The 12,962-nt window shown below is 39.7% G+C and overlaps 1 protein-coding gene across 2 annotated transcripts in view; it reads right to left on the bottom strand.

Annotated features, from left to right (window-relative positions):
- Window positions 1–12,962, bottom strand: part of ITGA8 (integrin subunit alpha 8) — a 96,943-nt gene that overhangs the window by 12,951 nt on the left and 71,030 nt on the right. For both annotated transcript variants that reach the window (XM_052694981.1, XM_052694980.1), the window contains exons 26-27: window positions 9,476–9,601; window positions 6,303–6,416 (exon numbers count right to left, since the gene is read on the bottom strand). In XM_052694981.1, the coding sequence (XP_052550941.1) occupies window positions 6,303–6,416; window positions 9,476–9,601 (240 nt within the window). The remainder of the gene's footprint in view (window positions 1–6,302; window positions 6,417–9,475; window positions 9,602–12,962) is intronic.

Raw genomic sequence — 12,962 nt, 5'->3', positions numbered from 1 at the left:
GAAGCTCAAGCAAGCACCTGAGCTCTCCTGACATCTTTAAGGAACACTGAGGCATCTTTGTCACAGGACAGATTGACATGCAAAGGGTGAAGGGTAGCTAGACTGAGAGCAGGAGGAATAGAACCTGTAGTAGTGTGAGGAAGTCTGACAGCTGATTGCTTTTCTGCAAGTTTGAGGCATTTCACTACGAGAGATACTCCCCAGAATGACCCTGTCTCTCTGTGTCTGTGGAGCACCGTTCAGCTTCTCTGAAATATGGTTTTCTGGTTAGATGCAGCCCAGTGAAGCTGTTCTACCTGAAGAGCAGGCACTGTCTGTACAGCAAGTTGCGGTGGAATTTCTCTCCAGAGCTGCTATCTCCTACAGACAGAATTCAGTGCCAGTGCAGCAGTATTGGCCCTCCTGATTCATACTTTTTCCCCCTGTGTCCACCACAGCCTGGCACATTTTAGAGAGGAGACAGTAAGCAATATGGTGTTACCTTTTAAATGTATGCTTAGGGAATTTATTAGTTTGCTTTCTTTGACCCACACCTTCAAAAACCTTAACAACTGCCAACAAGGAGTAGCTTACATAAATGCTGAGGGTAGAGGCCATGCAATTGTTTGTTCTTCTATCATATTTAAAAGAATGCACCTATTACTGTGTGCATGGTGAAAAAGTCCTATTTGTACTAAAATGGCAAACCTATGCTTTTGAAAAAGATAACACTACTTTGAAAATCAACACCTTCTCATCTCTATCTTTAATCCTTTATACTTGACATACTGTATCTTTTAAATGACATACTATATTATTTAAATGGAGTATTTTAAATTATAATAGAGGCAGCTACTTTCTGTGATTTCAGATCACTTTAAAATGATTTTAATGGTTATCAGTTTAAGATGTTTATTTTTCCATAAACTTAACCTAACGTATACCCTAGCACATCTAGCAAGATCCTTATGTTCTGCTCTTGTTAACATTTTGACATTATTTTGAATAACAATAAATGAAAACAAAACCAGTCCACACCCAAAAGAACATCCAGCTGGCTTAGCCCAATGCCAAAATCTCTCTTTCTAGCCTTCACTTCAAATAAACAACCAAATCCAGCACAATATGGTATTTTTGGCCACTCACTCTTTTCTTTTTTACTTATTTTGTTTTCTGAAATAACAACAATTGTTTGACATAAAGGCAGATTTCTCTGACAACTTCCTCCTTTTGTTATTATTGTATGTGTCCTGAAGGTCACTGCATCAAATTTATGACTTTTAGTCCTCAGTCTGAATGAAACTAATCCAGTTCTATATATGGCCATGGTCTGCCTATGGCAATAGGGACAGACAACTTCCATCAGTTCACCTTAGCTCTGATTTCCAGCCCTCTACAAACACCACATGTGCAACACCAGACAGTTTGCATGGCCCCTCTTCACCATCTTCTGCATCTGTGTAGTTACACTGACTCCTTGATAGAAAGGCACTGCTGGAAAAGAGGATTCCTACCACACTAAGAAGAGCTTCTGAATTCACCAGTAATAAAATATTGAGAACCTCAGCAAAATTTCTCATTAAGGAAGTGCATGTAATTACAGCATATACTCTAACAGCAACAATAGCTCCAGGTGCCAGTTAGTGCAGCTCAGTTTGTCTTTCTGAGGTGCCCCACTGTCTCTGTATGCTCAACACTGAGCCCAGGCTTTGGATTCCATTCTGAGGCCAGGCACTTAACAGCATGAGTGTTGCTGCACTCATTGCCTTTATTATGTGAAGCCTATACTTCCATATTTAGGCCTCTAAAAAGAAATGGGAGCAGTGCATGTTCAGAACACTGAAAAGACAAGTGTTTTACAGAGAATACCAAACCGTGCTTTGGCTTCTAAAAGAGCACCAGCTTACACAGTGGCTGCCATCTTTTTGTAGCTTTTGAGCTTTCTCTGATTATAACCAGATTTTTTTCTTTAATACCAATTAAAGCTCATGCAGTCAAGGGTGCCAAACTCAAATATCTGGGTCTCCGTAAAAGCCAACAGTGAAACAATACAATTAACAACAGCAAAAAGAAAATAAACTCAAAGCCTCTTGGGAAACTTGCTGACTCTGTTTTTTTCACATTGCTGCTTCCCCAAGAGCCCCAGAATACTGTTATCACTTGTGAGGAATTTTCAATACAGGCTGAAACAGCAGCTAAGGATGAACTGCCCATAAGGCTGTAAATGTCTGAACTGCTTGGAGCCTGGAAGCGTGCCTTTAAATCAGACATACGGTGCAGATGCACCATTTAGAAATTCATTTTCCAAACTCCTGAGCATTACGTTAAAAAGTATCCACTGGAGTTCAAAGAACATTGGTCAGGATCCCCTTGGATCTACTGCTGATGAGTCAGGAATGCCACAATTAGACAAATGGGGACATCATAGTGCCCTAACAACACACAACAAAACTGTTTCTGTTTTGCATGAATCAGGCCACTATTTGCTAGATCAGCAAGTCTGAATCCAAAAGTCAGGGCTCACATTTACAGTCAGGCTTTGAAGTTAATCCAATAAAGGTCTGTGATTCTTCTTGGCCTTTGCACAACGTCTGCCTCTATCTTTGTTGGCTGCTTGGCAAATTCGGGCTGCTTTATTTACTTAAACGTGTCGACTCTTAGCATATCATTTAGCTTCTATTTGCTATAGGAGTTTAGGCTTCAGGGTGAGAGATTACAACTGTCAAGAGGCAAAGGGGTCAGTTGTTGCCAAATAATCTAAGTGGAACAGGAAGGAATCACTCACTACAAGATGGATCTTCTGTGGCAACAAAATACACAGGCTCATCCACAGAGCTTCAATGAGAAACATGGATTATTTCATCCGAGCATTAATTGATTCAAATTCTTACCAGGTTTGCAGTAACATATCTATAAGGCGACATTAGCATGTCTATGAGAAGAAAATGCATACTGACAGTTTGTACTCAGCTTTAAATGAGCACAACAGTTCTTCCAGAGACCAGCCTATATTCACCTGGATTATAACACAGTTGTGGAACGCTGCATGCCACCACCATCCTGCCTTCTTTGGCGTATGAAAATACTGTGCATTAAGTGCATGTACAAAAGCATTTGGGACGCTGCTGTGCAGAGAGCAACTTCTCCTCCAAGCTTCTGCACAAAAGCATTAGTGTGGGGTCATTGTGTCCTGCCTCAGCACCACCACATCCTACTTTGTATCTTAATCCTCAATTTGAATCTGCAGATTTCAAACGTGCTCACAGCAGCAGTTTTCTGAGATGTACATCACTTTCCTTCTGGAGCAACTTTGGGAACTAAAAGATTACAGGCTTACCAACAGCAAAGAATGTCCTTTTTAGGAAACTAATTGTGTTCTGTCTTCTTTTATGGCGATGACTGACTAAGTGTTAATTTTAAAAGGGGCTTTGAAAAAAGCAACTGTTTTGAGGTGAGTGGGAGGAAGGCAATCAGATCCCACCACACTATTTGCCCTCTCTCTCTTTTCCCAATATATATGTTTGCATGTGAAGCAGGGGTCATGTTATTCTGGCAGCTTTTTAGACATAAGAAGGATGCAACAGTTCTCAGGGGGCTGGTTTTTATATGGAAAAAAATCCTGTTGCTGTAAGTGGAGTTTTCTGGGCCTTTATAAGGCCTGTAAGCTACTATCTGAAGGAAACAGCAACGTTTCCTGAGGATACAGATAAAATGCAAAATCCTCACAGCCCATTAAAAAAACAAAAACCAAAACTTGTTTGATAGCAAGGGTATGCAAAGACAGCGCAGCACCGAAAGATGTACCTGTATGGGTGTGTGTCATGGGGTCTCAGCACCCATAGAGACTACAGGCAGGCTCATCCCCATGAGGATGAGGATCCACCTCTGTCTCAAGCTTACTATTTGGAGGGAGATACAGTCATAACAGGCAGGCTCTGTTAAGGGAGAAGATGATGCTAAAGGGATTGCAGCATCCTCCCTGGCACTGCCTCTGTGTTTGCACACAACTGTGTCCCAAAGCACAGCTGTGACCTTTCTTCACCATTCAGATCAAGTCAGTAGAGAAGAGTGTTCTGAATCAACTCCATAAAACATCCTCTTCAAACACTTCACTTTCTTGCCCCCGTCCTTACACTGTTAGAACAGTAGCTCTGGTATATAACTTTCAGATGGCTAAAACAAAGTAAGATGAGTCTCACTGCTCCTGTAAAACCACACCACTAAATTTCATGCAGTTATCCTCTGCCTGAGACAGAGTTAGGCTTACTAACAAGAAAAAGCTCATATTTAAACTTTTTAAATATTAACTCTTCAGCTTACGGTCTAGAAAAATATTCTGTCCATTAGGAGATACTAAGAAAAGGAGACTGTGCCTATTGTAGCCAGTTTCTGCTAATGTTATACATCCTCTGTCACAACCAAATGTTTAGAGAACCACTCTCTGTTTCTCATTAAATTTGTTTAATCTCTTATAGTTATTTCCTGCTACATACAAAACTGGACTCAGAACACTCAGGAGACTAATTCCCACTGAAATAGCTGTAAATGGCCTAGAAAACCGGGGTCTAGGATCTATGCAAGGGCTTTCATTTACATGTTTTGTTTTTAACAAGACAAAGCTTTCCGCCCTCATAAATTTATTTAGATTTCACCTGCAGAATGATGAACAGAAATACCTGATTGTATCCTAAATGTGACAGGTCCAGATTCCAGTACTGTAGCTCACAAATGGAGTTAAGCTTTATCTTTTGTTTGGTAAGATGAAGAAGGTTCACTTGTAATATTACTTGGGCACAGCGGTGATCAGATTTACCACACATAGTTCTAGCTAAAGATAATCTCAGCCTATCTGGCTGTCTCAAAGTGTTAGGGACAGTGAAGTAGTTGGGCTAAGCTCTTAGATGAATTGAACAGGGGCTAGCCAGTGTACGAAGGGCCCACCTGCTCTCTGATTTCTCCAGGGAGACAAGTTGAATGAGGAAAAATTTATCTCTTTTCACACTTCCAGAAAAAGAAAAAATACACTTCAGTGGTGTGAAGAGCTCCACTTAAACCTCCTGTTGGAAGCTGAGCATTCTGTTGTTCTGTTAGGGTAAGAGGCACTGTGGAGATAAACCATTCCTCTCCCCCAGCTACAGAGAACACAGGAAGGCTACTGCACTCTTGGTAGAAAAACCAGGATTCTAAATTCCTTGAAGAAGGAAGGCAATAACCTATCAGTTCCATCACAGTAGGATTGCTGTTATTTCCCAATAACAGCAAACTGAAATGAAAACTTCTCAGTGTATTGTCCAGAGCTAAAGATATTCACTCAAACCCAAAGCGCTGATATTCTTATCATTCTCTTAGCACAATGCTTAAAGGTGTTATCTCCAAGAAAAACAAAACTTTCAGAGCACTACAGTAATGAAGATCTGGAAAATTTCACATTTCAAATTGTGATATATATAATGAGATTTTTTTATTTTCAAAAACAAGACACAATAATTTTATCGTCTCAATAGCATAGAGAGAATTCCCTCTGAAGGACCTTGTAAAAAGACAAATCCATGACAACCACATTATACTGAAGTCATGTGGCCAGCTACAAGTTTACAGCTCACATTCCAGCTCCTACAGAGATCTTCCATCTGGAAAGATGTAAAGAATGCAGAGCACCCCAAAGAACAAAGAATCCTAAGAGATGATTAATTGGGGCCAGTCCAGGAAAGTAGAAAAGAAAAGCAGTAAAGATACTTAAAAACCATCTTAGAATCATCAGGGAAGATCCAGGAGATGAGTTTGAAAGGGGCTGATAGAAGGTGAAGGGAAAGTAAGCAGCATGCACGTGACTTGAACAGGAGCTAGTCAGAAATTACCTTCAAAGGAAGTCAAACTCAGGGTTTTACACTGGGACCGCTTAATTTCATAGTTTAAATTTCTGAACATCTAATTGTACAATTAACAAATGTAAGAGTGGCCTGGTTAGGATGGCATTTTACAGGTTTAGTTCGAAAGATTATCATGGTGGAAAGAGACAATGAAAAATGAAATGCTCACCCATGTCCTAGGCTCACAATAAAAACTCCAAAAGGAGGGAGCTCCAGAAAGAAATCCTTCCCTAACGGCAGTCAGCCCTTAAATGGGTCTAGGAGAGATGGAGCCAGGCTCCATCCCTTCTGGTCACTCAGCTGAATTGCCTTCACCTGTGCTCCCATGGCTGACTCAGTGCTTGCCTCAGGTGATCAATCTGTGGTTCAGGCCATGACTCAGGAGTTCCCATACATTAATCAAATAAAAGACGTAGGGATCTGTGTCTACAGAATGTTTTTTGTTTGCATTACCTGCAGGAAAGTTTCAGCCCATAGCCGGGACCTGATTTTCAGTGCTGCGCTCTTCCCTCTTTCCAGTTGTCCCACACTGCAGGAAATGAGGATACACTTCACATTTGTACAGTTCTGGGTATAAAACAAAGGGAAGACATACTTTTGTTTTCAAGATGAATGAAATTATTTTCAAATGCTCGAAATTATCAAAACAAATGGACTTTTTCTTTAAAAGTTAAACAGTCTGAAACCAGTGATGTAAACTAATACAAATGAGATATGTCATGAGCCACTGTGAGAACATAAACCAAGAGGGAAAGAGGGAAACACCAAGAGGTGTTTGTTCCTTCAATTAATACAATTAACTACTGTAGTTAATGAAAATAAAAGTAATAGCTTTCACCAGTCTAGTCTGCAGAACTCTTAAAATGTCTGGGTACTCATCAATCTTTTGAAGCATGCATTCTATCTCCATTGATCATTTTTTTCTTTTCAACATGTATTTTTTCTGTCCTCTCTGCCTGAAGCCTACATTTATGTTCTTAAATCTTTTCCCTCTTCCAACTCTTCCAGTTTTCCTACTGATATTTACATTATAGCAGCCAGAACGTTTGCTAAGATTCATTAGTTTCCTTATTTAAAACTCGTGGCCCATGAAATGCTGCTGATGAGCAGTGATTCTGGCTTATACACAGACATGAAGGTGAAAGTAAAGTCAAGTAACTCAAAACCACGTAGTCTGTTAAAGTCTGCCAGAAGAATGTCACAAAAAATGCTAAAAGCTGACTGGAAGCCATGGAAGGGAATGAGCAAAGTCCTGTGGGAAACCCCAGAAATTATGGGGTTGTTTGGGGTATAAAGGAAGGCAGGTCTCATAGAAAGACAATTATGTTACAGTTTGAAAAAAAAAAAAAAAGTATTGTTGTACATATACAAATGAGTTTTACCTGAAAAGTTTTGATTTCATTCCAGAGGAAGGCTATGGTTTTATCTGACTCATTTTTATAACAAAGCAGAGATTCCTCTTCTTATGGATGCTTTTTATCAATTCTCCTGACAGGAAATCTTGAGACCTCAATGGCAAAAGTTATTTCTCACAAGTGTGTTCCTTTGGGGGAGGAAGAATGGCTGCGCTACCAGAGCCCATACTTCAGAAACTGAGATGATGGCAGATGTAATAGACTTGAAAACATTGTTAAGGAATCCTGTATCTTTATGGACAGCTTTTCCCACAAATTCTACCTTATTGCAAGAAGCTAAATACTTATGCACTGTTCTCAAAATCTGCCTGAAAATGAAACTGGAACTTGCAACTATTCACTTTTTTTTTGGTTTTTTTTTTGTTTTTAAATGAGTATTTCAGAGTATCTGTTTATTTGACTTTTCATATTTAAACATCCTCCAGCCAGATTTATTTATCTTGCAGGAAGGAGGAGAGCTGTATTCATTAATCATAGTGGCCAAAACAACATATTAACAAAATAAATTATTAGTATGCAAAAATCTACTTTTGGCTGACATTCTAGGGCCGGAACACATATTTCTATGTAGTAATGCATTTAGTCCATAGTGATTTTTAGGAACACCGTAACAGAAGAACTAATGGAAGAGTAAACCTAATGTTTAACAAACTGTACAAACAGCAGAAGTTGTTCTCAGAACATTTTTCATTTCTGTGAAAATGTTTTAATGAAAATTAGGATTACTTATAACTTCTGAAGAAATATAAAAGTTTGAACAAAAAATTGCCTTTTGCCAATCACTCATTTTCAACAACAGCATACACTTTCCATACATATCCTCCATGAGTCAAAATTTAAAAAAATATAAATTTTTTAATCTTTAGTAGCCAGTGCTGAGGGCAGAAAGAATTGCGACCAGTTTCTAACAGAATAAATGATACGCTAACTTATTTTTTATGTCAATCCTGAAAAAGCCTTGCTATATATTCACTTGTAGGCACTGTACCCAATCCCATTCTGATCTGTGCTTATCAAAAGCACATTGCACAGGAGGACTGCTCATCACATGTGCCAGTTTTATATTCCTGCATACTCTCAGCCTGCATCAAAAAGCTGAAAAATCTCTGCCTCATATTTCAAATTGAGTAATAAGGTGCAGACACAGCGCATACTTACAACGTTGGTTAACCATTAACAGTTGCTACAGTGACTTCTATGTTAGCAGCATATGAGCTTAATCATTGAGGAAGATAACTGATAATTAAGGTATTACTGAAGAATGGATTAAGTGTTTTGTGGTATTGATCGGTACGTCTGAAAGTCCGGGCATTTTTCCTTCAGTCTCAAAGGAATGATGCTTCCCTAGGCATCAGATTGATGAAAGAATTACATAGGCATCAGCAGTGACTACTGTTTCAAATGGGTTCATCAATGCTTTTTGCTTTTAATTACATTATGGTGTTCATTACTTTCATGTTCTTTTTCTTGTTATAAAAATTGCCAAATTAACATTCAGAAGTAGTGTAATTATTGCATTACTCCAGAACACCCACATCTATGATGTTCTTTTCTTCCTACCAAATTCTAGTGATGTCAAGGAACCCAAATTCAAGCTTGCAGTAAGTAGCTTAATAAGAGACTGCATGACATGAAATAAACTTTGTCCAAGGTTCATAAAAGTAAAAGGAAAGTGCTGACTGCATGAATCCCACCCCTGACCTTGAGTTCACCAACTCTGAATGCAGCCTCCAGGCCGAGGGAGCTGATGCCTACAATGCTGAAGTATCCTTGAGATTGGACACAGAGTGCAGGAGTGAAAAAACAGAAAATCCATCCGAAAATGCAGCCGTGTACAAACACTCAGGTACCAGACTGACTAAACAGAACTGTTTTCCTGGACTAGCCGTGATAGAATTTTGCTCTTGCTCATAATTTTAAAGACCTCCACTGCTGATTTGAACATTAAAAATGTGGTGACTCGTCCCATCTGCCTTGCTTGGGATGCTTGAAGGGAAAGGAGTCTTATCTTTCCATTGTATGTAAGTACTTACTGGCAGGGCCCAATATGCCCCAAAGTATTTGTACGTCAGAGCTGTTACTTCACATGAAAACTTTCATTTTAAGCATGAGGCACTTTTAATGAGTCTATAAATAAACTGCAGTCAAACCAACAGCCACTGAGGCTGCACTGCATTTATAATCCCAGTGTACAGATTTTAGTCAGCTCACCAGTATTCTTGCAGAGTTCCTCCTGTAAGGTTCTGTCATGGCTACCTCCCTTCTCCTGATGTAATGAGAAATTGTGGAATTATATAAAAAAGCAGCAAGTTCAGGAGTGTCCTGTGGAATAGCAAACTACAAAGAGAAAAAGAAGTGAACATTAATGATATATCCATACAATGAATCTAACAGACTGGTTCCCTTCTCAGAGGTTTTTGATTTTGGATTAACATTGTTTTTGCATTTTAACAACACCAATGTGAAAATGTACTGTCTTCATTCAGAGCGCAGCAACATATTGCTTGGCTATAGGGATTGCAGTAGATGACATTTTTTTCACACCGTACTTATTTTTGTTAGACTCTTGGGGCCAGGTTCTGTTCTCTAAAAATGGGATAAATTCAAAGCCTTGTCATTAGCTCAAAGCAAAATCCGCCTATTGCAAGATAATGATTTTGCCAGCATTACCAGAAAGTAACAGGAAAGAAAGCAAATCCGAATTCTAGCAGCGCAGCTTTTCAGCATTGTTATTTTTTAATAACAACTTTGTATAATGCAACAGTTTGTTCATTTTTAATCTCATATTAAAATGCATCCTGCTGTGCTTTATCTTCATGGATTTTTGATCTCTGAATGAAAGCTGGTTTTACTGCTGCCAGTTTGCCTTTAATCTGTACACAGAGCATCTGAAGCTTCTTTCAAGAAGCTGGAAACTGAATGTCTGGAAATTCAATCTCTATGGAGGGAAAGGTAAATTCTAGCTTATGAGAATCTGATTGTGTCAAATCACAATAAAGTATAGGTGGAAGTTTGTAATAAGATCTTAAAGGAACTCACCTAAGCATAGCAACACAATTCAGTGGGCGCCCCAAATTAGAAACAGCTACATCAGCTCTGTCTTTAGAATCATAGAATGGTTTGGGTTGGAAGAGACCTTTAAAATCATACAATTCCAACCCCCTGCTATTGGCAGGGATACCTCCCACAAAACCAGGTTGCTCAAAGCTCCATTCAGCCTGGCCTTGAATGCTTCTGGGGAGGGCATCCACAACCTCACTGGGCAACCTGTTCCAGGGTCTCACCACCTTCACAGTAAAGAATTTCTTCCTAATAATTAATCTAAATCTACTTTCTTCCAGTTTGAAGCCATTTCAGCTCGTCCTGTCCCTACCTGCTCTTATAAAAAGTCCCTCCCCAGCTTTCCAGCAGGCCCCCTTCAGGTATGGGAAGGCAACTATACTCCAGGGAAGGCACTGTAGCCTCTTCTGCGGGGCTGAAGAATACCAAAACTCTGTCAGCTCTCTCAGCCTTTCTTCAAAGTTCCTTCAACTTTAACCTCTGAGCACAAAATATCTTAAATTCCTAAGGAACATGTTAGCCATGCTGTAGCACAGAAGCGAAGCTACAGCTAAAATCCCACAAAACCTTCCAGAGACTAACTCTGTGTTCAGAATATTTGATTAAAATTCTAAGGCAAAGAGGGAACAGTTTTGACATTGAGATCTTCTGTGAGAAGCATCCTTTGCAACAAGGGAACAGTTGAGTAGCTAGTAAATCTCTGCCTCTCTATGTGATAACGTAGGAATTCTCTTTCCAGGATTCTTTCACCAGGATATATAGACTCCTATAATGATGACAAAAAAACCCACAATATAATGACATGCCTTTGAAGAAGCCCTCAGTATACAAAGACAACTGATACATATGTAGATCCATTAAAATACTTGATCATTTTTACAATTACTTTTTTTTTTTTTTTTTTTTTTTTTCATAGATCATAGAGTGTGAGCATCTTTGCTAGTGAATTATTTACAGCTAAGGTTGAAAACAGCCCAGAGGGGCTATAAAAAACATGAATGTCTCCTGCAACAGTTCAAAAGCAGAATTCCTCTAGTAGCCTAAATATTCAGGTTAAAGATATCAGGTAAAAGATAGCAGGTTAAAGATATTATTTTAACTCTCTTGAGCCAATAGCACAGGACAACTCTGTCTCCACAGCCATTCTATATGGCACATATTTTGCACATGATGCCTTACTTGAAATGGATTCTCCTTCTCTGCAAGGCCTACTACAATGGCCTTTCTTGTTTTCCCCACTGGGAAAACTGTATTGTGAGCCTCATCATCTTGAGCAGATTTCAAGGTATCTCCAGTTCCTCAATTTCTCATTCAAAACCCAGTTTAGCCTTCCGCCTTTTCTAACCTCTGCTGCAATATGCAGCATTCTATCAGGAATGTTCAGGAAGAGGACTATCTCTGTCCCCAGATCAGAAGTGGCACACACACAGCTGAGAGCTCTGCAGCACAGAGGACACATAGCCTTGGGACTATGCCCGAGCCTGTCGGCAGGTGCACCTTACCCATGTGGTGGCTTTTACTCCATGTGTTCCGCACTTGAGCCAATACCAAAAGTCCACTGCAGTCAGAAACCACTGTCTGTCCCTCTGGTATTTACAGGCACAAAAATATCTCATAAATACTGGATCAGGCCAAAGGTCCAGCTTGCTGAGCCCTTTCTCAACAGACCTGCCTTCAAACAGATGTAGAAGGAAGAGCAGGAACAAGGCATGCATTTGCCTCTTTTAATAACTTTCAGCTTCCAGCTTAGGGACTTCCTGATGCAGATGAACTTTCTGTTCATTTAATAAACTTCACTGGCCTTCTCTTTTGCAAATGTGTCCAGTTCTCTCCTAAACTCATGTAAACTTTTAACCCCAGCTGCTTCCTCTAGCAACAAGTTCCAGACATCCAATGCCTGTTGCACGAACCACCACTTCCTTCTGCTTGCTTTGAATCTGACTGCAAGCTTCACTTGATGCTCCAGTTCCTGTGCTGTGAACACATGGCATTCCTGTGCAGGAGCAGGCTGAGGGCAGTCAGTCCCCCACCACGCTGTCCCTGCCACTTCCCATTTTGTAGATTATATCTGTGCACAGATTGAAGCATCCTAGACTACTGAGCTCCTTTGTGCAGTGAATTTGTTCCATATATTCAATCAGCCCTCTTCCTTCTCTTCACACCATTTGCAAGATTAACAATTTTACTATCACCACTATGAGAGAAAGGAAAGCTACAGAAAAGCCCCTAAACAGGACTCTTCCCATGGGTGTATAGGTTTACAATCAAAATTAATCTTTGGGAATGAAACAATGAAACTTGCTGGAAAGCTTTCTACGAGAAAGTAAATTCAACAATGGGAAGCAATATACCGCTTTAATTGAAAGTGAACAATCTAAGTCATTTTCAAGGGGAAACACCCAAGCACCCAAGAATGCAAGGTTCTGAAATCCAAGAGGAGCCAGGCATGTCATGTCCTTGGCCTTATTTGGAAATCAGAGCCAGACAGCCTGATGTTTATACTAAGCCCCCTATCCTCTTCCCATCTGAAGCAGTACATAAGCATGAAGTATTTGAAATCAATTGTATATTCATGATGTTCAGTGCTCTGGAAGCTAAAACAAGGAGAGGATGTTTAATTCTTGCAGTAATGACTGAA

This window comes from Tympanuchus pallidicinctus, unplaced genomic scaffold, assembly GCF_026119805.1.
Source record: "Tympanuchus pallidicinctus isolate F22 unplaced genomic scaffold, pur_lepc_1.0 scaffold3, whole genome shotgun sequence".
NCBI lineage: Eukaryota > Metazoa > Chordata > Aves > Galliformes > Phasianidae > Tympanuchus > Tympanuchus pallidicinctus.
This window is presented reverse-complemented; position numbering and strand designations above follow the sequence as displayed.